Below are 27,863 nucleotides of genomic sequence, written 5' to 3'. Positions count from 1 at the left end.
ACAGCAGCATAAACAATAAATAAGTTGCATGCCTTAATTTCGTTCCCTCTGGTAGCTCAAAACACCTGCAACAGTGCCTGGTACATAATGATGTCAGAGAGCGACACTTTTTTAATGAATAAATATCTAAAGCCTCAAGTAATTTGTCCCTGTCCTTTCACTGCCTCCCTCTCGAGAGTCCCCTGAAGACACATTCCTTAACTTCTCAAAGTCACATTCTTTTACTTTGAAAAGTCACAGAATAAGGGAAAGTGGTTTTTAAAAAAGGCAGAGGGAGTGGTAAAAAGGGGGAGTGTTAATATTAAAATATTCAACAAAATCTCTGTATTTTTAAAGAAAGATTTATTGATGACTTCAAATGAAATATTGAAGAGAAATCTGGCAACACTAATGTTGAAAACAACTGGATCAACAATTTTCATCTTGAATAGGAAAGAAACCGAAAGTAGGGTTGAAAAGTATTCATCTCAATGGGCATGGTGGCACACACCTTTAATCCCAGCACACAGGAGGCAGATCTGAGTTCGAGGCCAGCATAGTCTACAAAGTTAGTTCCAGGACAGCCAGAGCTATTACACAGAGAAACCCTGTCTTGAAAACAAACAAAACAAAAATGAAAACAAACAAATGAAAGAACAAATACAAAAAAAGGAAAGAAAGAAAAGTATAAATCTCAGAGAAAATGTCACCTTTCAAAATACAAAGCAAAGGTTACTGTGATGATGAGCAAGGACTGTGCTCCAGCTTCAGTGCCCTGGCTTTGGCCTTAACTATTAACTAGTGTATCAATATTTTCACAGGACTATTGGGTATCTTCTCCCATCTACAATTCTGAGAAGAATATTCTAGTATGTTCGGGCTCCTGTCTCCCTATTCCTCCCTCCCCTCCCTTCCCCTCCCCTCCCCTCCCTCTTTCAACCAGCCTCCCTTCCTTTTCTTCCTGAGAGTGTATCTCCTGCTCACTTTACTTTGTAGCCCAGTACTCCAGGGAGATTCTCTTAGTTTGCTTTCCACTGCTGATAAAACGTTGGCCAAAAACAACTTGGGAGAAGGGTGTTTTCATCTTACAATTCTTAGGTCCTGAGGCAAGAACCTAGGCAGGAACCCGAGGCAGGGACTAAAGCAGAGGTTTGCTGACTGACATGCTCCTCGTGGCTAGCTCAGCTTGCTTTTTAGTACAACTCAGGGCCATCTACCCAGGGTGGCACCACCCACAGCGGCTGGGCCCTCCCACTCGCACATCAATCATTAATTTAGAAAATGCCTGACAGGCCATTTGATGGGGCATTTTCTCAACTGAGGATACCATGTGCCTATTCTCTGATGAGGTCTGTTTTCACTTATTCAGCCCACTTTTTAATTGCATTTCCCCCTTATTGTTGCGTTTTCAACGTTCTTTATATAATTGGTCCTCCATAGTTCCAAGTTCTGCATCCAGATTCAATCAACTGCAGGCTAAAATATTCTAGGAAAATATCTGTCCTAGACTCGTAGACTTTCTTGTCATTCCCTAGAAAACACAGTACAGAGAATTTGCATCGTATTGGGTATTTTAAGTACCCTAGAGATGACTTAAAGTATACAGAAAGATGTGCAGAGGTAGTACACACACTAAGTCCTTTTTACAGAAGGGTCTTGAGCACCCATAGATTTTGGCACCTTTGGAGGGGAGATCCTGGAATCAATCCCTAACAGATATTCAGTAACAGATACTGTGATATTGCGTATTCGGCTAAGTCTTTATTAGTTAAGTGGGAGCATTCTTTGAAAACTAGTCACCCTCAAGTAGCAAGGAACATTGCTTAGCAACTGGACCAGCAAACTGGGTTGAAGCATAACACAGAAAAAAACCCCAAAGTTCCAAGGCTTTAAGGGCAGGGGCCATCTGGAAGACTGTGGAGTCAGCAGGCTCACTAGGCTCCGGATGGTGTAGCCAAGGCAGGCTCGGTGGCTGCCTGGGGCCGAGCTTGACCCTCAGCGGACAACTTAGTCCAGCCCACCTAAGTTTCTCGGGGGCGGGCTTTAGGGAGGAGCCCGCGCTGGGGTGAGGCGGAGCGCAGGACCAGACGTCCACGGGGAGGAAGTAGCGCTGTGAGCCCCGCCCACGAGGCCGGCCCTCTCTGGCTGACCCGGAAGCGGTTGTGCGTAACGCCGCGCGGCGCCGCTCCCTTTTCCGGTCGGCGTGGTTCTCGAGCGGAGAGTCTTCCGCAGCCGGGCCTTCACCATGAGCGTCCCGGCCTTCATCGACATCAGCGAAGAGGACCAGGTGCACGCTGCGGGGCCCGCGGGGCGGCGGCGGGGCGAGGACCTCCGGGACCGAGGCCGTGAGGCGGGGGCGCGCTCTCCCAGCCCGGCTCTCGGCGCGCGCGGCCGACGGGCGGGACGCGGGCCTGGGGGGCGGCGGGACCCAGTCCAGGTCTCGGATGACGGGCTCGAACTTTCAGGGGACGGCGCCTGGAGTGGGCAGGGTCGGCGTCAGCAGCCCGGGAAAAGCCGCTCTGCGCTATCATCGAAATGCTTGTCCTAGGCGGCCTCTGTTTTCTGCGTCGACCGTGGTTTCTGGTCCCACAGTTCCAGCTGTCAGCCGTCCCCACGTCTGCCGTGGGGCGCGTGCGCCTGGAGTGCCGCCCTGACACTTGGAAGTTTACTTCGGTGTACAGGACAGACGCTGCTCGTTTAACTCACAACAGAAGTTTAATCGTTGGGATGATAGTCTTTTAATTTTGTGCAGCCTAAACTAATCTCCGAAGACGTGTGTGTGTGTGTGTGTGTGTGTGTGTGTGTGTGTGTGTGCGTGTGTTCGCGTGTTCGCGATCCCCTCTGACAGAAACCTGAGGTTCCATGTGTTAAAAACGGAAAGCGAGTTATGTACACATAGAAAAATGCAGAAGAAAGTAATTGATAGCAATGGAAGCGTGTTAACCAATAATTGGCTAATGTTTACCGAAAAGGTACTTCCCCCAGGTTCCGTGAATATTGTCGTTGTCATATTGTACAGTGCCATCTCTTATGTTACTGTTGGGTAATGCATGAATTTCATACTAGTGATTCCTTTCAGGCACAGAATTTGACTGCTTCACCATTATATTTGATAAAATTCCATTTGACTGGAATTAATTGTCTTCGTTTTCCTTAATTTCTGTCGCATAACCACTGTGGTCAGCAAGAATGATACAAAAACATTAAGCTTGACTAATTCTTAGAAAAAGGTTTGTAAAGCAGGAAGTGAACAGAGCTTTTTAGAAATCTTGATTGGATTATAAATTTGTATCATAAGGAAGAATTTTGAGGCAGGGTTTCTCTGTGTCACAGCTCTCTGTAGACCAGGCTGGCTTCAAACTCACAGAGATCCGCCTGCCTCTGCCTCCCAAGTGCTGCGATTAAAGGTGCGGTCCACCGACCCATACCAACTTCTTATATGAGGTTACTAGGTTATTTGGAAAAATAGTGCTCTCAGATCTATGTTTATTAGGTTTCTGAGGTAGCTAAAAACATTTGTGGGAATAAAATATTGGTTCTTTTGCTTTGTCCAGGCAGTTTGACACCTGTGCATTTTCTATTTTGTTTTGTTTTGTGAGAAGGGTTTCACTAAGTAGCCTTGGCTGGCCTGCAACACAGAGATCCCCCTGCCTCTGTCTCAAGTGCTGAGACCACAGTTGTGCGCCACTGTTCCCTGCCACCTGTGCATTTTCTAGTGAAGTTCTTTCCTCTGCTGCTTCGGTTTTTTATTTTATTAGATTGAAAAATCATCTGCATTCATGTTTGACTACATGAATACCAAACCATCAAAGAAAAAAATTACTAAAGATCATAATTAGGGAGTAAAGCAGGAAAGGTCCAAATGACTTACTTCAGTAATTAGTTGTTTTGATAGGCCCCTAATCAGATTGACTTCTCTCCAGTCCCCATCCCTCTCAGTGGCAACCCCTTAGGCTATATGAGAAGCATTTGCTTCTGGCTGAAAGTCTAGCAGGATGCAGGGGACAGGAAACTGGAGATGATCTTGGTCAAGTGTCTGCCTGGGCTCTGAGGGAGAGTGAGAATCAGCACAACCTGAAGGCTATTAGCACTTGCATGCTACTTTGGAAGCCGGGCAGATGGGTTTGGTATTTTGTGTTTTGTCATGAGTCAGTTTTACAAATGGACATAGAAATTTAGCAACCCTGTTTGATTCACAGGCAGCTGAACTTCGTGCTTATTTGAAATCAAAAGGAGCTGAGATCTCAGAAGAGAACTCAGAAGGTGGACTTCATGTAGATTTAGCTCAGATTATCGAAGCCTGTGATGTGTGTCTAAAGGAAGATGATAAAGGTTTGTTTGTTTTAATTCTTTCTACAAAATATTTCTTACTGGTCATAAGAGAACTTCTCTACTTAAAATTTTTCTTGTCAGTTGTATGCTTTTATCTGAGACTTAAGATTTTTAAGCAGTGTGGAAGGGAAAGAATACAATCAAAATACAGGAAAACATTTTTTAAAGATTTTCAAGCAGTTGTTTTTAATGTAATCTTTAAATATAATTTCAGTTTTTTCTGTTAGACCTGTAAAGTAAGCCATTTAGGTGAAACATCTTAAATATGTATATCTGTGTTTCTACATATACTAGATGTTGATGGTTTTGAAATGAACTGAAGAGGCTTGGATAGACATCAAAGAGGGCATTATTTCAAGTAATATGTAATTGTTAGGCAGCTCCCCATTTATTTAGATAGAGCTAGAATTTCTGTACTGTGAGTTCAGAAATCCTTGTTAAGTTTTAGGGATTAAACTTTGTGTGCAATTAATATCTGTAATATTTGAAAATTCACCAGCTAGAAATTTAACAGCCTTTCCTTTCTAAGTAATGCTCTACACGAGGTACAAAGTTTTCTTCAGTTGAGACACACTAGCCTAAAAATCCAGTAATTTCAAGATGATTGGATATTATGCCAATAAAAATCATACAAGAAAATAAATGAACATGTAAATCATCACCTGCTGTTTGAATGTTGGCTTTGCAATGGTGCTGGTACGGTGTGAACTCATGGATGCTGTATATACTTACTGCTCCCCTGAAAGCAAGTGTCTTCTCAAACTTTCACAGTAGCCAGACTATGTATTAGAACACTAGGAATAACATACTGAACCAGACGTGCTGCATGTTACCTCTGCTGAGTGTGTTCTTGTTGCCCGTGTAGATGTTGAAAGTGTGATGAACAGTGTAGTATCCCTCCTCTTGATCCTGGAACCAGACAAGCAAGAAGCATTGATTGAAAGTCTGTGTGAAAAGTTGGTCAAGTTTCGGGAAGGTGAACGCCCGTCTCTGAGACTGCAATTGTAAGTTTAAGACTGCAAGAGGAGACTGGAGAGATGACTCCACAGAGGACCCAAGTTTGGTTCCTATCTCTCATGTCAGGCCGCTCAACTTCCAATAACTCCAGCTCCTGGGGATCACTACTTCTGGCCTCTGCTGGTACCTGTGTGGGTGTACACGTGCATACACACACACACACTTTGGAATAATAAAAATTAATCTTTTTTTTTTTTTTTAAACAAAGCACTTAAAGGGCTGCTTGTATGGCATAAATCGTGACTGTCAAAAGCAGGAATTTTGGAATTTGAACTGTCAGGAGTTTTGTTAACATTGTTTTAGGCAGTCTCTTAACTTTCTGTGCCCCAATTCCTCCTTTGTACTATGAAGTGATTGTTAGTGCTGCCTCGGGTTTGTTGTGAGAGCAGGTAACCTCAGTTAATACTTTTGACATTGTTGTTAACCAGGCTCAGCAACCTTTTCCATGGGATGGATAAGAACACTCCTGTAAGATACACAGTGTACTGCAGCCTCATCAAGGTGGCAGCATCGTGTGGGGCCATCCAGTACATCCCAACTGAGCTGGATCAAGTGAGTGCCGTGTGGAGTGCGTGTGTGTGTTCTTGTTGTGTAGGAATGATGTTAGCATTCCTTTAGGTGTTGTAGCCTGTAGGCTGGCCTCAAACTTGCTGTGTCGTTGTGGATGAGCTTGGAACCGATCATCTTGCCCACTGTGCCTTCTAAGTGTTTAAAACTGAACATTTGCTGCTCAGCTGTGGGAATAAGTTCTCTCCTTTCATAAATCTCATTGTAGGTGAGAAAGTGGATTTCCGACTGGAAGCTCACCACGGAAAAGAAACACACTCTTTTAAGACTACTTTACGAGGCACTCGTGGATTGTAAGAAAAGGTATTCAGACGAACTGCACTGACATCTCCCCAGCTGTTTGAGTAGGTGGGGACATTCCTTGAAGACAAGTTCAGCCAGTAGTTTCCTTTGTTCTCCACAGTCACCAGAATTCTAGTTCTTAGATTGTAGCTACTAAGTTAAAAGGTAATTACAAAGACTAACTGGGCCAGAGGCTGGAGAGAGAGCATAATTATTAGTAAAGGGCTTGCATGAGTAAATCCCTGACTTCCATACCCAGAAACACTTAAGCCAGATGCGGTGGTGTGTGTCTCTCATCCTGGCAGAGAGTAGTTTACTCCATGCTGACCTGCTTGTGACACCATTTTAACTAGTTGTCAGGAAAGCATTGAGAGGAAGTAGTTTCCTTGGAAGACCATATCAGATGGAGTCCATGCAGACTATAAGAGGATAGGTGTGTATCTCAGTGTTCAGGCTGTGGTGTCAGGCCTCTGGGATGCAGACCTTGAGCTCACCACTTAGATGACCCTGAGTAGAACAGACTGCTTGGTGTGGCTTTAGTACTTAGAGTGGAAGCAGTGTTCCTCCTCACCTCAGGTCAGTAAGGACGTCGCAGATGGGTTTTAAAGGCTTCATTATTTAAAGCAAAACACTGGCTAATGCTGAATGTGGCTATCTTTCCCTATTACACTTTTTATTTTTGTTTTCCTTTAGGAATTGAGTTGATTTTTTCCAACACAATGGTTTTAGGTGATGGGTATGGTGATTGCCTATGAATGTCAGGTGCTGTTGGAGTTGATAATTCCTCTTCATCATTGCTTGTTTGGCTTTTAGTCTGTTATGTATGGAAAGGAAATAATTGAATTCCAGAGCTATTCTCAGAGATATCTAGATAGGTCAGTAGCATCTCCCAGGGCTACTGGACATGTCCTGGTGTTAGCTATTAGAATATACTTAACCACTGCTGAATACTTTTTCTTTTTAAAAAAAATTTCACGTGTGTGTGTCTGTGTTTGTGTGTCTGTGTTTTATTTTTATGTGTAGGGATGTTTTGCCTGCATGTATGTCTGCACCACGTGCATGCCTACATTTTAAAGACTGATCCTAGTTAGCTAAGCTCTTATATGTCCTGCCACGCTGTGCATTTTAAATGGGGTTTTTGAATTTTAATAAGAAAGACTTGTTTAGTTGAGATGTACTAGATTGAATTATACTGTGGTTGCTAAAGCTGGAAGACATGGTGTGCCTGGGGTGGAGAATAAGCTAATTAACTATGAGTAGTACACGGGGTTTCTTAATGCTTTCCTTTGGATTTTTATAATTAGAGTACTGTGTATAAGATGTTAAGTGCCACATAACTATGTCTATATATATCTTTGAACTTAAGGCAAACACAGTTCCTTCTGTGCTTCTCAGGTTGAATGCAGATAGGAAGGGAAAAATAATCTAGAAAAGGGGGCAAAACCTAATTTTCTCAGCTTAGCAATAATTTCTGAACTGTCTGAGATTCACTAATTAAAGGAAGTAAGAAAGGGCAAAGGTAAATGCTAGGTTTGCTTGATTTTTTTGAAGTACTGGGGCTAGAATCCAGAGCCTTTCACATACTTTGCAAGCACTCTACCACTGAGCTACAACCCCAGCCGGGATAAGCATTTTATAAGCATCCGAGTTAAATAAATGAGTTCAATTATTTTACCCCTTTTATAGAGTAAGAATTGGCCATCCACATCATTTTAAGGATAATTAAACTGGAGGGCTCTTTTAAGCAGTGATGTAAATGTGTGTGTGATGTTGGTGCAGCAGCCACATTGTCTTAACAACCTATCTTGAGCTTTATACTCACCTCTTTTTTGCCTGGCAAGTCTTCTTGCCCTGCCTTTCTCACAGCAAAGACTAGAAGGGGAAGGGAGGTTGATTCTTTTGGGATCTCAGCTTACCTGTCATACCTTGAGAAAAGCCATCTTGGTCACTGTTTTATATATGCCTAAGTATTTGTAGAGGTTGACTGACTAACAAGATTCAGACCGTTGAACTGTTGCTTTTTTAGTGATGCTGCATCAAAGGTCATGGTGGAATTGCTCGGGAGTTACACAGAAGACAATGCATCCCAGGCTCGAGTTGACGCCCACAGGTAACACTGAGCATTGCTTGGGTGAGCACTTGCCAACAGCTAGGTGAGCTACAGGATTCAGTTCAGCAGTTGACGTCATCTCTGCAGCAGGCCAGAGCTAGTCCAGTAGCACGTCGAGGGTTGATAATACATGTGAAATAGCCACTTGGTATTTACTGTACAGGCTTGAGCTGTTTGTAGCTAATAACTCACTCTGAGGTCAGTTTCTCTTAATAAGGTATGTAGACAGGGAAAAGTTGGTTACTTTTCAGAATTTAGCCAGTCACTAATGAGAAACTAAGGATTTTCATAATCCTAGATTTAACATAACAGTGAGGCTAGGATTAGATTTTTATGAAATTTCCATAGAGGATTATTACTGCCCGTGGACTTGGACACAGCAGGAGCTGGCACACAGATGGATAATGGCAAAGGTCCCTGCTTTGGAGTTAGATTATCAGTGTTTAAACTTTCTCCCCAGACCTTAATTTGTAATTGCGAGATGAGTTTCTTGGTTTTCTGAGTATCTTTCATGGTCTCTAACATGGCTGTGAGAACGGTCTGTTAGGTTGTTGTGAGGGCGAGTGAGATGCGACGCCTATGGGCTCTTGCCATTACAGTACAGCTAACAAAGCACACCTCAGTGAAAAGATAGTGGTCTGTTGTAACTCAGATTTCTATCTTCTGCCGTCGTATAGTGAACTCTTAGTTTACTGAATTAAGTATATCTTATGATCTGCAAGGTAATCAGAGACAAACTGGGAGTTCAAGGCCCAGCTTACTTTTTGTTTTCTCATCAAGGTGCATCGTGCGGGCACTGAAGGATCCAAATGCCTTTCTTTTTGACCATCTTCTTACTCTAAAGCCGGTCAAGTTTTTGGAAGGCGAGCTTATCCATGATGTAAGTAGTTGGTCCGTTGGTGTGAATAGCGTTCTCTCCGGAGTCTTACATGCTGAAGCAGCAGTCCCTTTTTGTTTGAAATTCATGCGGGAGAGATCCTACCCTCTGTTGGGAACAGACTAGGATTAGGATTAGGACCAGATTTTTCTGTCTATTGAACACTGTTTCTTTTTTTTCTTCTTCTTTCTTCTTCTTCTTCTTCTTCTTCTTCTTCTTCTTCTTCTTCTTCTTCTTCTTCTTCTTCCTCCTCCTCCTCCTCCTCCTCCTCCTCTTCCTCCTCCTCCTCCTTCTCCTTCTTCTTTTTTTTTTTTTTTTTATTATGTATACAAAGGAGGGCGCCAGATCTCATTACAGATGGTTGTGAGCCACCATGTGGTTGCTGGGAATTGAACTCAGGACCTCTGGAAGAGCAGTCGGGGTGCTCTTAACCTTTGAGCCATCTCTCCAGCCCTGTTTCTTTATCTTCTTCCTTAGTCTAGACAATTTGAACTTCGCAAATACACTTTTCTTTTTATTACTTAATATCACTGCCCCAAATTAAGATAAAAAACATGAATAGCCAGTCTTGGTCCCAGCCATTTAGCAGGCTGGAGCAAGAGAATCACAAGTTTTTGGGTTGATTTTTTTTTTTTCTTCCCCTTTGAGAAAGGGTTTCTCTGTGTAACAATCCTGGCTGTCCTGGATCTCCCTCTGTAGCCCAGGCTGTCCTGGAACTCAGTGAGATCCGCCTGTCTCTGCCTCCCAAGTGCTGGGATTAAAGGCGTGTGCCACCACCGCCTGGCTGAGGATCACAAGTTTAGGATCAGCATGAACTATATATAGCAAGACATTCTCTTAGAAACAAAAGAGAAGAATCCATGTTTGTAGTTTTGAAGTACAGCTAATTTTTTTTGTATTGTTTTCCATTTGGGTAGCTTAGAACTCAGTGTACTTCCCTATTTATTTGTTTGTTTGTTTGTTTTTTAAATGAACTAGATGGGTGGTTGGGCAGTAACCTGGTAAAGACACACTAAACATGGAGAATTATTGTTAGAAGTCAGTGTCTTAAAATCTCCTGGATGTACATCTGGCTTCTGTCTTGATACTATTTTGTCTCTTATCTCTATAGTTATTAACCATTTTTGTGAGTGCTAAATTGGCATCATATGTCAAGTTCTATCAGAATAATAAGGACTTCATTGATTCACTCGGTAAGTGTTTGATTTTGATTGGGTTGGTTTTTTGTTTGTTTTCCCTGTTTGTTTTGAGGGAAAGACAGGAATGAGCATGAGCAATTACACATGGCATAGAAGTACTTACTTTAAAAGCTGGTAAGGTTTAAAGGCTAATGATTAAGGTTGATTTTTTAAAAAAAATATTGTTAGAATGCATGATGATATGTAAAAAATAATATAGTTGCAGAATTGTATCAGATTTCTCCCCCTTTTAATAAATAATATTCCATATATGGTTGACTGCACTGCCAAGATGGGTGTGTAGTGATATTTGCATAGTAGTTAAAGCTCTGAACTGTGGTGATATATTGTGTACCCTAATAAAATTTGCCTGAAGATCAGAGACAAAGGAACAAACCACTGCCATGTCTTACCTCTAAGACTCCTCAGCCTTCAGTTCCTGTCTCCTTATGCCTTATATACCTTTCTCCATTCAGCCATATCACTTCCTGTTTCAACCTCTCTAGTGTTGGGATTAAAGGTGTGTGTGTTTCCCAAGCAAAGGCTTGAGATCTCAAGTGCTAGGACTAAAGGTGTGTGCCACTACTGCCTGGCTCTGTTTCTCTCCTAGACTGGATCAATCTCATGTAGTCCAGCGTGGCTTTGAACTCACAGAGATCCAGACAGATCTCTGCATCCCGGGTGCTAGAATTAAAGATGTGTGCCACCACTGCCTGGCCTCTATGTTTAATCTTGTGGCTTGTTCTGTCCTCTGATCTTCAGGCAAATTGTATTAGGGTACACAATGTATCACCACACTGAACTTCATTTAGAAGACAGCATAAGAAATCTGATTTTATATTTGGTGTTTTTGTTTTGTTTTGTATTTTTATTAAAATTTTAGTTACTGGTGGGGGGGTATACATACATGTATGATGTCAGAAGACAACTTGGAGGAGTCCATTATCCTACTGTGTGGGTCCCAGGTACCAAATGGGTTGTTAGACTTGATGGCAAGTGTCTTTCCTAGCCAAGCCATTTCCAGCCTTTGAACAGGTTTTAAATGTTATAAAACTCACAGATTTTGGTTTTGTTTAAATGCTTAAGTCAACTGAAATAAAGAGACTTTATTTCTTGGTAGGCAGCAATTAAAATACAGTAGAGGTTGATTTGTGTTTCATAATTAAAATTGAATGATTAGCCTTATTGGTTATGTATCTGAGATGTAGAGACTAAAGAGGACTATTGGAATACATGACTAAACTCATTTTGTAGTTTGATTAACCTGAACTTCCATTACCTGTACATTCTGTACAGCCATTGGTTTGGGGGAAGGTTGACTTACTTAAACATAAGGCATTTGAAATACACCAAGATTAAATAGACGGGTGAGTGTCTGTGTAGAATACTTTACCAGGTGCACTAGACCCAGAAAACCACATTTCTGTCCCAGTTAATTTGCTTTGTGGCATGAAGCCGTGTGATGGAATGTTAATGTCAGCAACCTCTTTATTTACGCACCAAGGCAAAAGGAGTAGTAATTAACACTTTGACACTCCCCCGTCGATGTGTAATTGACTGTTTCAAAGGAGCACTGGTTCATAAGCTATTGCATGCATTAAAACTGCGTTTTCTATATTGCAGCATTTTAAGACAAGGGTCAGTGACAATGCAGAAATTGCTCAATGATGCACATTTTTTTATTACTGCATTAAGGTTTTGACATATTAGTAATGAATAAATGTTTCCATAAAATTAGATTTTTTTATAACTTTAAAATTGAAATACGATGGAGAGCCCTGAGCCTTCCTCTAGGAAGGAAGCCCTGTTCATGAACCAAAGCACTGCTGCCTTCAGATCTGTAACTCAAGCTTTACTTGTATAATAGTTTGCTTTTTCAGAACAGGAGTTCTAAAGGCTATGTTTGGTTCCTTGTTTAAGAGTAATGGCTATAAATTTGTTTTTTAGACAGAAATAAATGATTTCATGCAGTTCATTCCAGGGATAATCTTCATTCCTTTGATACATTTCTTTTCGTTTACAGTAAGGGCCCCTGCACAAGAGCATCCTTTTTAGAGGCTAGAGAGATGTCTCAGTCGGTCAAGGTTTGTGGTGTGCACGCATGAGAACTAGGGTCAGACCCCAGCACCCACGTCAAAGCTAGGCGAGGCGGTCTGTGTCTGTTACCCTAGTGCTGGTCATGCATGGACAAGCAGATCTCAAGGTCTGCAAACAAGGCAGTCTAGCTAAATGGTCAGATTCAGTGAGAGCCTTTTCCCAAGAAAGAAGGTGAAGAAGGAATAGTGGAAGACACAGCTTCACTGACCTGTTCCATAAGCACAGGTACCTGTGCATGCAGTTTTTAATCAGACCTTCAGAATTTGAATGTCTGTATTTTTTCATCCTCAGAGGACTATGTTTATACACATAGAATTGAGAATGTGAGAATCTTTTAATACTTATTCTTCGATAGGAACAAATTCGTAACTGCTAATTTATTGTGCCAACTAGAAAACAAATTCCCTAACTTGCCTTTGGTTGTTTAATATCTTCAACTAGAAATCAGCTTTTTTACAGATACTTTAGGAGAAATGTTACTACATTTTAATGTCGGAGGTTTTATATGTATTTTTAGGTATTTATTACAATGAAAATCAAGTTATAAGTAGTACATTCCACAGGTGGCATTAGATTGTCAAAACCTTTTTTTTTTTTTTAATTAACACTGACAACTTGGGCCAATCTATCATTATCTTGTGTCAACCAAATTGCCCTAACATGTCCACATGTAATCTGGTGTTATCCAGTTGCTACCTTCTTTGCTTCAGAAAGTTAATCACCATCTGATTTGCATTTGTTAATTAGGGTTAATGTGCACTAATTAATTTTTTGATGCTTGTAGATTACCATTAAACTCAGCAATACTTACTTGTGTACCTCATTCATTTGAGTTATGATGATCATGTTTTTTGTTGAATCTGTGCCAAATCGGAAGCCTGTATCGTAATTACAGCTAATTAACAGATGATCATGCCCTGTATTAACAGGCTTTCCTAATCTTTCATTAGTACATGAATGTCATTTTAACTGTCATTTTATTTGTGGATGCTTAAATAACTAACAATATACTTGACGTAGTTCTATTACTTTTTAAAACTTGTTTGGATAATACAGTACTGTCAAAACAAGTACATAACACTCTGCTATAATTCTGCTTAGGACCCAGTTAAAGCTTTAGAGAGCTAGCCAGGTGTGGTGGCACACACCTTTACTCCTAGCACTTTGGATGCAGAGGCAGGCAGATCTCTGAATTCGAGGCCAGACTGTTCTGCATAGTGTAAGACAGTCAGGGCTATGTAGAGAGACCTTGTCTCAAAAAAAAAAAAAAAAAAAAGAAAAGAAAAGAAAAGAAAAAAAAATCCAAAGAGCTTTAGAATTTGTAGATTATTTTGTGCTTCTGCACTGTTTTATAAATGGTCTTAAATTCTCTGCCTACAACTTCCTTTGTAATTATAATTACTTGATCTCTTTTGGTTTGTTCTTAGATTTTTGTCTTTTTTTTTTTTTTTAAGAAAAAGGAATGCTAACTTGTTATGTTTACTTCTACTTCTAACAGTTTTTTGTGATTTGAATAACTAATAGTGTGTATCACTAGAGATTATAATACAAATACTAAATGATTTGTATAATTTTATCCTTTGGCTTTATCAAACATGCATATCTGCTAACAGTACAATTTAATGCTGAGTATTAAATTTAATATTGTAAATGTTAAATGACAGTCTTGATTTGTAAATACTAAATCCAGAGGGACCAGAAGGGAAATGGCATATGAAAATATAACTTAAGATAGGCGTGGTGCACACCTTTAATCTCAGCACTCAGGAGGCAGAAGCAGGTGGATCTTTGAGTTCAAGGTCAGCCTGGTCTACAAAGCAAGTTCCAGGATAGCCAGGTCTACACTGAGAAACCCTGTCTGGAAAAGGAGAAAGTAAGAAGGAAGAAAATATAAATTGTTTGAGTTGTATGTGTGTGCGCAGTACTGGGAACTGAACTCAGGGCCTTATAGTTGTCAGGCAAACACTATACCATCAAATATACAAAGCTTATGTTCATTAAGAGCCCTTCGTTTAAATAGCAGGATCCTCTACTTATTTTCTAGTGCTAGTGATACAGAAACTGTTGAAATGAAGAGCTCTTGGTGAACATAAGCTTTAGGTAATTTAACTATGAAATATGCTATATATATTTTCATCTCCTAAAAACTATAAAAATATCCAAAACCTATAGAGCCTAAAAATAGTATTAGTAGCCCAGACCTAATCACCTGTATTCTATTATTTATTACTATAAGATAATATAGTTTAGAAAAAAATCAGTACTCTAATGCCAAATGTAACTTGTCAGGTTTGCTCTGTGTAAGTGCTCACTATCTCTTAAGTGTGATTGTGCAAACCTTTGTATGGACACTCAACAGTGTTCACTGTTCTGTTATTCAGGCCTGTTACATGAACAAAATATGGCAAAAATGAGACTCCTCACTTTCATGGGAATGGCAGTGGAAAATAAAGAGATTTCTTTTGATACAATGCAGCAAGAACTACAGATTGGAGCTGATGATGTGGAAGCCTTTGTTATTGACGGTAAGGCAATAAAACATTCTCATTGCTTTCTAGAATACCTATGATGTGGATCCTAAGATTGGTATCTTGAAATGAGCGTTAATGCTAGCAAGGCTGGGTTGTTTGGTAGTAGGTATATTTGTTTAGCATGTAATCAGATTTATTTGTAGTAGAATGAAAAGTCAGTGAATATATAAATTTTGTGGCTTTAGGCTTTTGTCCTGTTTTCCAAAATCTCACAGTATGCTATGTATGGTGCTTAGAAGCAGGATGTTTCCTGTTGTGGTGCATGCTTACAATCCTAACACTTTGGAGGCTGAGGCAGGAGGACTACCACAAGTCAGCCAGGGGTGCCTAACAAGACTGTTTCAAAACAAAAACAGACATTTTAGCCCATACTTTCCTATAGGCCGACAGGAATGGAAGTTGTATGTGATCATAAGGATTAATGCAAATAGAATGACATAACTGTTAACCAGGAATATTTTTCCAAGCTTTTTAATTTTGCAAGTTGGAAAGATTGTACAGTTAATAAAATGTATACAACTGTTGCCTTGCTTTCTAATAATCTAAGTCTCCAGTAGTCATCTAAAGAAGTAATACCTTAGTTGAAGGCTAATCCTCCCCATGAGTAATTGTAGAACAGAATAGAATTCTTTGTTTTGACAGGGTCAGAACTGTGGCCCAGGCTGGCCTTAAACTCAAGACAACTCTCCTATCTCAGTCTCCCAAGAGCTGAGATTGTAGTGTGAGCCACTAAACCTGCCTTTTGCACTAGAGTTCCCAGTAAAAACATTTTAACACTGAGTAGTTTGCTCCAGCATTTATCAGACACCGTATAGCCTTCCTCCTGGTTACGTTTTCTGTATTGGATTCAAAGAGCTGATTTTTTTAAAAAAATAATGTTACTACAAATGTAGAGTTTTATTCTGGCCAATTGATCACACCTTAGCTGTTTTTCATTAGAAGTCTATATAACTAACATGTAAAAATCTCTTTCAGCTGTAAGAACTAAAATGGTCTACTGCAAAATTGACCAGACCCAGAGAAAAGTAGTTGTCAGGTAAGAACTGTTATACTTTTAGTTTGTTCTGATTATTTCACTTAAATGTTTAGAGAACCAAGGTAGTGTCCTTACCAGTTGGCTGTAGTTAAACAGTGGCTATTTATCATAATTTTATTAAGGTTCAGACCGAATGTGATTAGCTTATTTAATGAAAGAGTCCTATTTTCCAGCACATTTCATTTAATGGCTAAGCACTGGCTAGAATACTAATGACTTGGTATCTGCTTTTTATAGTTGTTGAAAATCAATATGGTAAAAGAGTTTCTAAAAATAAACACCTAATGCTTAAATTCTCCTTTAACTTTAATTGATATTTAATTTTGATTTGAGAAAGATTCAACTGTGTGGTGTTTTGAATGACTACTCAACAGTTAAAAGGTTGACTAATACTTTGTTCTTAATTTTTAGTCACAGCACACATCGGACATTCGGAAAACAGCAGTGGCAACAGCTGTACGACACTCTTAATGCCTGGAAACAAAACTTGAACAAAGTGAAAAATAGCCTTTTGAGTCTTTCAGATACCTGAGTTTTTTATGCAGATAATTTTGTTCTTTCTTTGAGGAAAAAAAGTTGTACATCATAGTAAAACATTATCAACTAAAATTTGACTAGTCTGGCCATTTATTTTCTCAGTTTTAAGGAATATCACAAACTCTAGAAAACAAAGTAATGTAGATATAACCAACCGTCTTATTAAATAAGAAACACAGAACCAATGCAAAGAAGAAAGCCAAAAGGTCAGAGCTAAGAGCTAAAACCTTACCCTTCCTCCTGCGGTGGTACTACCTCTCCGAACCAGAGCTAATTCCTGTGTGTCTGTCTTTTTATAGTATTTCTGTTCTGCCTTCTCATTTTTTGTAAACCCAACCACATGACCGCCTCATCACGGCCTGTCTGTATAGACCTCCAGGTTTTCTATTGATTGGTATTGAGATTAAAGGCATGTGTATCCAATACTGGCTGTATCCCTGAACACACAGAGACTTACCTAGCTCTGCCTACCAAGTGCTGGGATTACAAGTGTACGCCACCACTGCCCTGCTTTCCTGTGGCTTGCTAATAGCTCTGACCCCTGGGCAACTTTATTAACATACAAATAACATTTGAATACAAATAAAATATCACCATAAAGTAATGTTCAAAAATGGCCAGTTTGTCTTAATCATAATATTTTTCTGTAAAGAAAGGTACTAACAAACAGTACTTTGAAGGAAATATATAAGGGAGATAAAAGTTAAGGGGCCTGGATGCTAACAGCAAGCTCTGCAGATACACGATGGGGACTTCATAACACTAGGAGAAGCTAGCTGTGAAATGTACATGAACAGTCTTTCACCCAAGCACACCAGTTTGACTATTGAATGCATTGATCAACATTTAGTCACTTATTTTTTCCAGCATCTCTTCTGCTTTTCTTTTTTTGGGCTGGTTGTCATTTTCTAAGCTTAGTAACTTTTCAATTTCAGTTAGTCGGTTTATCATAAGGCTCTGCCAGTCAGTGTTTCCAGGAGAAAAGGCAAGTAGATCAAGAGTGTCTGTAACCTCCTTTGCCTGGGAATGGCTTTGTTGCACAGTTGAAATCCGAGGCTCTGCTTTCACCTAGGAAAGACCATGTTTATTTTACCAACAGTATTACCACACAAATGACAATAAGGAGAATCCAGAACCCCTGCAATTAGGAGTGTAGAATAAAGCTGTATCATGGCGGGCTCAGAATTACCATAGGTATTTGGCAGCAGTGGCTCCTAATGTGAATCTCAGGCTATGTAGTAGCTCTTCAAACACTTGTGTGTCCCAGGGATACCACAGGTGTTGTCTGAAAGTTCTTGGACTTATGATGAAATAAATTTAAAACTATGCAGATAACTGTCAGTTTGTCTTCCACACCCTCCCTTCCCAAAATATGTCTGTTTGGTAACTTCTGTCAAAGTGGGAGAAGATTAGAAATTCAAACACGTCAACTCTAAAAACAAAAGGTCTTTTCTGTCGGGCTCCTGAGACTGTTGAGAAGAGCAGGAGGGAACACTGAGGTGGAAGAGGCATGCTTCAAAGACACTACACTAAATCTGAATGCTGGAGTCAAAAAACAACTTAATCATTTTAAGAGATTATTTTTTCTGATGGAATACTAGAAAACAGGAATATGAAGAAACTAAATATCGTTATTATTCCATTACCCAGGAAGACATGCCAGTATTGTGGCATTGGCTGCTAGTCTTTTTCTAAATGTTCTTGATTATTCTACAGAATCATCTATCTTGCTTTTCCTGTGAGACTTTCCTGGGTCTTGAATTTTTTTCATAAACAGTGTGCAAGGAGCTTCAAAAACAGTACCTTTTATGAATGTGTGATTTAACTATCATGTGTTAAATATTGACTTTGCTTCCACTTTATCCCTATCAAATAAATTTGAAGTGGTTTCATGGGGGAAAAAATTGGTCCTCAGATACGATTCCAAATTTTTTTTTTTAAGAGAAAATTAGATAGCTTTAGGATGATGGTTACTGTGTTTTTGGTGTGAGGGATTTACATGTATATTTTGTAAATACAAAATAATTTACATTAAAATCCTGAGATCTCAATCTAATAGTGAACATTTTTATATAAATCTTAGGTTTAGCTCTTTTTAAGATTTAGATCATAGTAGTTTATAGTGGAAACAGTTACTTCCTTCTGGTCTTAGAAATAAAGAGGAACAGGTGGTGGTGGCACATGCCTTTAATCCTAGCACTCAGGAGGCAGGGGCAGGCGATCAGTGAATTTGAGGCCAACCTGGTCTACAGAGTGAGTTTTGGGACAGCCAGGGCTATACACAGAGAAACCCTGTCTTGAAAAAAAACAAAAAAAAAAAAAGTACCATCATATTCCATACCCCATAATTTAGTATCGAGTAAGCCACTTAAATTGTAAGGAAATGATAATTTGTCACAAAAAGTGGGCTCTGTTATCTTTTGTTCATTGATTCTTGTGAGGATCTTTGAGGTGCCTGACATTAAAGTCTACTTTTGGTAAGCATGGCATGTTGGTAACGTTTCATTCTAATGGAGAGTAATGAATTTTTAAATGAGTTTAGTGTTTGGAATCTAACCAAAGTTCCTCTGAGAATTGCTATATTGTGTAAATTCATTCCCTAGTCCCCTCAGAGTTTGGAACCAAGGCTCTGAGTAAGTCCTATTCAACTTTTCTGGGCCTTGGTTTTCCCATTAGCTTCTTAGGGATTTTAGACACTATCTGGTGAAGTTCGAATTTGGCATGGAATTCAAATGTATATAAGTATATACATCTGATAACGTCTGCTGGTTTGTTCAACATAGGTAGCTCAGGCCCAAATTGGAAACTTAAAGACCCCCCCCCCCACACACACACACAGTTACTACTGAGGGTGGGGGAAGTAGAACAAACCCAGCTCTAACTCTGAAGGAAAGTAAGACGCATCTGTATGATTTAGTGTTCTTATTTTGCCACCAAAATACTTGATTCATTTGGTATCCAAGCACAATATTTCCTAAAATCCCACTTCTTTGACTTTCCTTGATCAGAAAAGGGTAGACATTAAGTCTTCTCACATGGGAGAGGTGGGACCAGAGACTGGCCCGAGTGACAGATAGGAGACTGACTGCATATCACATTTGACTTAGCCAGCATGGCCTCTGCAGCCCACTGCAGTGATTTCAGTTCCAGCTGTCACAGATGTCGGCAGTTTTCCGTGTTCCTGACTTTAGAATCCACCACTTCCGCTTCCTCTTTCCACCTCGTGTATTTCCCCTAACTTGCCACAAAAAGTCAATAGCTTTGCTTATTCGGGGCCCTTGCCGTCTTCACTTCTGAATACAGTTAAGATTGCAGCAGACACTTGACCTAACTCAGAACAAGTACAGAGCACCCCTCTGTAGCCGTGGGGAAACTGGACTGACACCTAAATGTACAGAACTGGTGAGGGAAACAGAAATATAGTGAAAATTGAATTACTGTTAGTAATTGAATGGCTGTTAGTCCTTATCATATCACCTTCATGTATGACAGATTGGTGAACTTTCTGTAAAGCACCAGGTAAGTGCTTTGACTTTGCAGGCCAGATTGTCGTGATCTACAGGCTTTATAAAGGTGTGAGCGTGGCCTTGCTCCTATACCATTTTTCTTACCCTTTAAGGGAGGTGTATTCTAAAAGCTGTGGTTTGTTCCAGAAGATCTACCTCTGATTTTTTTTCCTATGTTATGTGATAACTGATAATAAGTTTAGAGGGATAATGACGTTTAGTATACCACTTTACACAGAAGTTTGATTGACATGCTCCAATAAACCAAACCTTTTTTGTTATGAAAAATTGAGAAAAACAACATTGGACTGAGCTAGGGCATGTCCACCATAGAGAATTATATCTAAATGCTTTTGGAAAAATATTTCACATTTGTGTTATTTCATCTGTAAAATAGAAAAAAAAAGTATTTACAGGATGTGTGATAAACATGTTTCTTTGAAAATTATAAAATCTATAAATGCAGATCCTGAGAAACATTAACTGCAGGGAGGACATTAGGTATCAGACACAAAGAACTTAAGAGATTAACTACAAAAATGGGTTTTCAAGGGATATGACATTTCTGTTGGACCCTTAAAATGCTGGAAGGGAGGCTAGGCAGACTACGTTAAGATCTGGCCTCACGTCGTAGTGTCTAGCTCTGACCAAAGCTTGCTTTCTACTTTGATTATGACTTAGCTAGTTGAGAAGTTAGGCTTCCTCATGCCAAGTTCACTACTGTGAGAAGAATTGTGTTTTATTTGAGGTTTCTCCCATTTAAAAAAGGAAATGAGCTACATGGCTGAAAACTGTTACGGATGTTAGAATGAAGCTTGTAGTGTGAAGGGACTGTTTAGTGCCTCTAACTGCTCAAGATCTGCAGAGTGTGTTGCTATGGTAGTGTTGTGAGTGGCATTGCTTACCTTTATCAGTCACACCAGACTGGACAGGATTTGTTTTGTTTTGTGTAAAGACTGAACAACAGGCTTGTTGGGTAAAGTGCTATACACTAAGATATAAAGAACTTTAACCAAACGACTTGTCAGCTATAGTTAGTTGCTCTTCTTACATTGAATGGGCTCCTAGAAGCCATATGATCTCTACAAGTACTGTTTAATGTATACATCTTATCACTGCATTATGGAGATTTTATCCTTTCATACACTTCCAAAAATAATACAAATTAATCAGTCTGATAGCTTATTAATAATTTTTTTTGGATGTTCAAATCTACTATTTCTAAGCTGAGGTGACAGAGAGGAGTCCATAAGATGATGCCTCAGTCCCCTAAACAGGCTGGATTGTATCTACTTGATTTATACACTGTGACTTTTTCCTGCTGTTTTCTATCAGCCTTAATTGTGAAAAATGGTGCCATGTTGCCCTCTTGATATTATTCTGGAGATCAGTTAGGGCTTATAGTATCCAGATGCATCCAGTGCTACACATATCTGGAGAATTAGCTCATTGAGGTCTGCTCAGCAGTATTTTTAATTGACTTACATGTTCTGTGGGAACAGAAGAATCATAAAAGGTCTTTGCAGTTGCATTCCTCTCTTCACGGGGCTGGCCCTTGGGGCTGGTGGATACTCCGGTTACTCACAGTGTCAGCAGCTCTGCTAATGCTGGTAGTATCTGATTGACAAACAGGAAATGACAACAACGGGACTGTATTCTTAATGACTGAACTTTCTGATCTTATGTTTTTGTGTTTAAAAGCCAACAATTTCCTTGTCAGTTTGGATATTACCATTTCCTAGACTTTCCTCTTGGGCATTTCATTTCAGAAAACAAGATTGTATTATTGCTGTTTCCTAAATCATTAAGAAGGGTAAGATGGTATAAATACTTTCTTAAACACCAACATACAAAACGTTCTCATTTCCTGGTTACCACTGCATTACCCACACATACAAATATTTATATAATGACCATTTTACAAATTCAGATTAGTGGGGAGGACTAAACAAAATAAACACCAGAATTTACAAACTATATTGAAGAAAATGACACAAAGGGCTGTTCAGAAGGGATTGTTGGGCTTAATAGCAAAAATTACTTAAAACAGAGCTGGTAAGTCTTAAAAGACAAGTTTAGTGAGAATACAATTTCAGATTTAGAATTTTTAGATGTCTCTCATGCCACTGAAATGTGCCGAGAAAATGATGACTGTTACACCAGCCCCTAAAGCTATGCTTAACATTAAAACTGCAGTTTGGGAAATGAAGCTATACAGTATTTTGGTGTTTTTTCTTTTTCCCTACATCAGTGGTACAAGTAAACAAGGTATATTTTGTACTTTGTCTGTAAGCCCCTACTGTTCTTAAGTTTTTCTCAATTTCCTTTTTGAACGAAGCCTATTAAGTCTAGACTACATAAAGCATTCCTTGTAACCTGCATTTCTTCAATGTGTTAAATCCACAAAGTTCCCTTAAAATCTAGTTAGCAAGGCATGGTGGTATACATCTGTAATCTGAGTACTCTGACCCCAGTTCTAGAGAAACCAAAGCAGGAAGATGATCAGTTCAATGCCAGGAAGACTGCCCAAGAAATATTAAGAATGCCTTAACCTCAACAACCTTGACTATGAGATTACTATTAGCAGAGTAAACATACTTTCTTCATATCTATCACTAACCATCGCTTTGATATATTTAACTTACAGCTGTATGGTACCTATTCATATGGAATTTTTTGCATGTATGACATTGCATGTGTATGCATGTTTGCATGTGTGTACATGTGTATGGCAGAGGCCAACATCACATGTCTTCCTCACTCATTCCACCTTATATGTGGAACCCAAAACTGGCCCTATTCAGCTAATCTGGCTAGCAAGCTGCCTCCAAGGACCCCCTGGCTGCTTCCCTGCTGTGATTCAAGAGGGCTGACACACCCACTGTTTGGGTGCTGAAGACCAAATACTGGTCCTTCCTTTCACATGGCAAGTGCTTTTACCAGCTGCCTCCACAGTCCAGTATGTAGTACATTTTTAAATATCTGTAGTAAAATTAAAACAAAAGCAGGGAATATGAACCTCAATGTATTACCACCAAACATCCACATCTCTCTACCAAATCCTGTGTTTCACCAAGTTATTATTTTGTTTCCTGGAGTTATTTTTAAAAGTTATTCTGTCATTCATGTGCTACTTTAAGAAGAAAATAACCCATCTACTCTCTACAGTAATGTGAATATAACATAGGTACCTACTCATTAATGGGTTAAGTGCTTCAAGCAATAATAACAAAAGCCAATGGTGTGAAATACATTCCTTTGTTCCACTTTTGCCAATAAAATGAAGAACAAGTTGAATTTGTGGTGCTGGTGAAAGAACAGGTACAAAAGGAGAATCAGGGAGAGAGAAAAGACCAATTTACTTAGAGAGAAAGACTGACTGACTAGGAAGTTATTCCTAGACCTGTTGGTGGTGGTGCCGCACTTTGACGATGAAAAATACTTCTAAATGTGACTGGTGACAGACTGATACTACTACTGAGACTTAGGTTAAAAATAACTCATCTAAATAAAACATTCTATTTATGTGTATACTATATTATGCTTAGGTAGATTTTATACACACAAACACACACGTATATTCTTTTTCACTTTAAACAAATCTGGAGACTCTTTGTCCAGAATAGTTAAGTAATAGAAAAAAAAAAAAAAAAGAATTCAAGTGTGGTCATGTTTTCTTACCTGGCTCAATATTTTTTCTGGTGTCATCCAGACCAACATTTTCACAAAAAGTCACTTGAGTAATCACTTTGCTTTCTGGACCTACTGGTCTCTCCTTCAGCAACAAAGGAAAGCTGGAAGGTGAAGTACCCACTGTTTTAATTTGATTTATTTTTGACCAAGGACTGGGGGCTACAAACTTCATATATCCTGGACTTTTCTTGAGTTTTTTATCTGGAGTGGGAAGATCAAAGGCTGACCTTGCACTTGAGTTTACTGAATCTGCAGATGGTGTTACATGAGACAAATGTGATTCTTCCAACTGACCTTCACTGAATGTTCCTTCTGACAAGATGTCATGTAATGCCTCTGCTTTCTCTCTATTATTTAGCAACATGCACTGTCTTTCCTTAACATCCTCCAAGGAAAAGAGACCACTTTTTGTAGTTTCAGTTATCTGATTCTCACTGGAAAGCTGTTTTTCTGTGGAAGTTGTCATGGGAACTACAGATTTGAAATCTTTGGCTTGTGAAGCATGATTGTCCCCTTGGTTGACCTGGAAGTTTGAGATGATCACACTGCTTTCTGAAGATCCCAAATGGTTCTTAAATGGACTGTTTTGTATGTTATTCATAGTTTTCCTTATAGTTCTTTCTGCAGGACTTGAGGCAGACTTCACCAGTGTTGACATAGTATTAGTACTGTTTTCTGAATTCTTAAGTCCTTTGAAAGTATCGGCAGAGACAGCAGATGGACAGGGCGGGCCGATCCCCATAGCATAGGCGACAGTTGCTTCAGGCTTCTGGGCAGCCTTATGAGCTTGCTGATGACATGAAAAGGGTACTATGCTGCACTCACTCTCTTCACCTAAGCTTTGCTTTATTTTTCGGTACGTATCATCTAACATAACATTACTTGAATCCTGTGAGCCATGTTTCTTACGCTCATCAAGATTTAGTTTTATATCTAGATATGAATCTAATCCTGCTTTGGTTTGGTCATGATTTGTAATTTCCTTCTCTGTAGCATTTTCCAGATCTGCTGGAAGCAATTTGAATTGCTGTTTGAATGGCTTGCTTTCAGAAACATCTGTGTTCCAGTTTCTTTTGTGGGCCATCTCATTTGAAATGCCATTAAGGGGTGTTTTGTTACTTCGAGTCTCCAGAGGTACATCTACACCACTGTGGAGAAGGCCTGATCCATCAATTCCTTCTAGGCATATCTTCTCTGTTTCTAGTGGTTCATCTACCACTAAAAAGAAATTGTTCGGGGATTTAAATTCGGAACATCCATTGTCTTTCTCCAAGCACACCTTGTCTTTTACTTCTACAGTAACTGATTTTCTATAGTCAGTAACAGCCAAGGTTTGTTCCTGATCAGTTACATCTTTATCTAGGCAAAGGGCTCTGCTTGGGGACATTCCACTTTGGTGTCCATCTTGAGATACCACAGTAGCAGTTTTGCTTTTGGCACTAATTTCAAAAGGCTGTAAATCTGTCATGAAGAGGACACAGCAAAATGTTATTGTTTCAGTAAAGCCTGTTTATAACTTGTGTGACCTACATTTGGTGAAGACATATTTAGCCTTAAATGGTCTACTGGACATTAATCATACAAAGATGACATCACTTTTATTCAAATTTTGAGTTCCTATACTAAAGCAAGTATATATTTGGATGTTAAATTCTTGACTCTGCCCTGAAACTTTTTAGTTCACAATAGCAACATCACTTAGGTTTAAAAAGGCAAGAAGCGTGAAGTATTACCCAGTGGGGTAAGCAGCATAAAGTACTTACACAATGGTTTTTACTTTTCCTGTAGTTTCCTTAAGGGCACAAACTACAATCCTATATGAACACATAACTGATAAAAATTAATGTATATCCTCACCTCCATTACAACCAGGTTTAACATTCAGAAGTTGATAGTTAGCTTGTTTATGTTTGACAATCATCATTTTTTGTTGTTGTTTAAAAATACCCTGTAAGTATTTTTAAATTGTGGAATAATTTTGGGACAATTCACAGAATGTCTACTTAAGACAATTTTATTCATCTTTGCTTTAACTATAGATATCAAATCATAAGTACAGTTAAAATAACTTAGAGCATAAATTTCAGGTCTTAAAGGGCTGTATTAGTCCAACATCTCCACCAAGTGGCTATTCACCCTCAGTAGAACACCTCAGTCACTGCCACGGTAAGCTGTTCTTCGTAGTGCAGAAATTAGAATCATCTCAGTGCTTACTCTAGGCATCTGAACCAAGAGAAATGCTGTGACCTGCTCACCAGAAGTGTGCTGCTGACCCAGAGAATGCTCTCTGCAAAGACACTGGTAAAGACTCATTTGCAGAATGCTTGTTTACACACAGGTGAAGAGGTGTTTCCCAACTATACCGGAAGGTCCGTAAGCAAAGCTGTAACTGACAACCCCCTAAATGCCAGAGAGTCCCACCATGGGACTTTATCAATGTAGTTTAAGGTTACCTTCTGCAATTTCTTCTACAGGTAGGTCTTCCATTTTTTTCTTTTCTCTGTAGTAATCAGGATCTGAACAAAAACTCTTTGTATTTTTTCCCCATATTTCTTGACCAGTATTGTATTTTTGTGTGCTGGTGTCTTCTGATTTTTTATTGGGTAGTTTGTCACTATTTTCATTATTTAGTTCTGGAATATTCTGTATAAAATAGAAAAAGATTGTTTGAATGTGTTAAATATTTGAGCAAACTTTGCTGATAAAAGTGGATTTTAGTTCAACTATTCAGTAATTTCTATTTAAAAATCAAATGACTTTTGAAGTTCCCTGTGTACTGTCTCAAATTTAAACAAACTGGAGAGCTCAGTATGTTTTCAAACATGTCTATCACATTATTATACCACACAGGCAGGCAAGTTAGGGGGAGGATTTACTTGGGCCAGGCAAATTGTTTAAGTAGCCTTTAATACACCTGTAAGACAGAAAACAAACCAGGAGTGCAGGGATTAAAGGCGTGCTCCTCCTCCGTCTGACTCTAAAAGCTCCCCCCCCCCCTTGGTTTTGCTTTAAGGTAAAATTCTCAAGTTAAAAACCTAACTAATTACCATGTGCCCTAGCTATTCCACGCTACTCTTCAGCTTTCCTCACAAGCACAGATACTACTCTCTGACCAACAACAGAGCCTCAGAGATTCATTACTTAGAGCAGCATTATTCACAACAGCCGGAGGGTGGGAATAATCCTATGCCATCAACAAATGAACAGAACTTGGCATATTCGTCTGATGGAATGCTATTTCACAACGAAAAGGAACAGAGTTCTAGTAGGGGCTACACAAAGTGATGAAGCTCGGAAACTGTGGGAGACTTAGAGGTTTTCTAGTGAGAACTTACTCAGGGTCAGAGAATCTGAGCTTGCTTTACCCAGCAGGGATGCATAAGGGGATGATTTAACCACGGGCGTGGTTACCAGGTGTTTGGAAGAGTCTACACCTGGCTGTACAATGTGCTTTGATCTTGCAAGGGGAAGGTCTTTTGCCTCTCCCCTTGGCATATTATAAAAAGTCCTTTTAGATAAATTTTAAAATAAAAAAAAAAAGAATGTTTCAACATACACAACCAATAAACATATCCCAGTGTGGAGGCTCACACAGGTTTCCTAGCGAGATCTGAGCTTGCTTTACCCAGCAGGGCTGCATTAGAGGATTGCTTGACCACATGCATGGTTACCAGATGATTGGAAGGTAGGTGTGTGTGTGTGTGTGTGTGTGTGTGTGTGTGTGTGTGTGTTTTGCTCCACCCCTTGGCATTCCTATAAAAAGCCCTTTAGAAGAGCCAGAAGGGGCTGGTGGATATTGATCCAGGCCCTCCCAAAGCTATCCTGTGTTTCTATCTGTCTCTCTCCCTACTATATTTCTATCTAATGTTTCTTATGCCCCTCTCCTCAAGAGTACCCTGGGGAAAATGTGAGAGCTGGTTTCCACATCCCAGTTGAGGATAAAAATCATAGGATTATCTATGTAAATAGAAAAGGGCTTTTGGGGAACAATCAATATCCTACAGCTGAACATAATAAAAGAGGCTGTATAGTCAGCATGATACTCAATGAGGGGAAAACTGCAAACATATCCTCTAATAATGCAATAAGGCAAGGGTGGGATATAAATAGGAAAGGAAGAA

The 27,863-nt window shown here is 39.5% G+C and overlaps 2 protein-coding genes across 2 annotated transcripts in view; one reads left to right on the top strand and one right to left on the bottom strand.

Annotated features, from left to right (window-relative positions):
- The first annotated feature begins 2,147 nt into the window (after positions 1–2,147).
- Eif3m (eukaryotic translation initiation factor 3 subunit M) lies at positions 2,148–16,620 on the top strand. Its single transcript, XM_028877887.2, has 11 exons — positions 2,148–2,266; positions 4,179–4,311; positions 5,177–5,315; positions 5,757–5,880; positions 6,104–6,198; positions 8,204–8,287; positions 9,068–9,167; positions 10,276–10,357; positions 14,821–14,964; positions 15,946–16,006; positions 16,418–16,620. Exons 1-11 carry the CDS (start codon positions 2,225–2,227, stop codon positions 16,536–16,538), a joined length of 1,125 nt encoding a protein of 374 aa, XP_028733720.1. The 5' UTR covers positions 2,148–2,224; the 3' UTR covers positions 16,539–16,620.
- Positions 16,621–17,191: 571 nt separating this feature from the next.
- Positions 17,192–27,863, bottom strand: part of Ccdc73 (coiled-coil domain containing 73) — a 94,453-nt gene continuing 83,781 nt past the window's right edge. The window contains 5 exon segments of the mRNA XM_028877886.2: positions 17,192–17,611; positions 21,535–21,613; positions 21,615–21,666; positions 23,731–25,203; positions 26,196–26,385. Of these exon segments, the coding sequence (XP_028733719.1) occupies positions 17,390–17,611; positions 21,535–21,613; positions 21,615–21,666; positions 23,731–25,203; positions 26,196–26,385 (2,016 nt within the window). The 3' untranslated portion in view covers positions 17,192–17,389.

This window comes from Peromyscus leucopus, chromosome 4 (assembly GCF_004664715.2).
Source record: "Peromyscus leucopus breed LL Stock chromosome 4, UCI_PerLeu_2.1, whole genome shotgun sequence".
Classification (NCBI taxonomy): domain Eukaryota; kingdom Metazoa; phylum Chordata; class Mammalia; order Rodentia; family Cricetidae; genus Peromyscus; species Peromyscus leucopus.
This window is presented reverse-complemented; position numbering and strand designations above follow the sequence as displayed.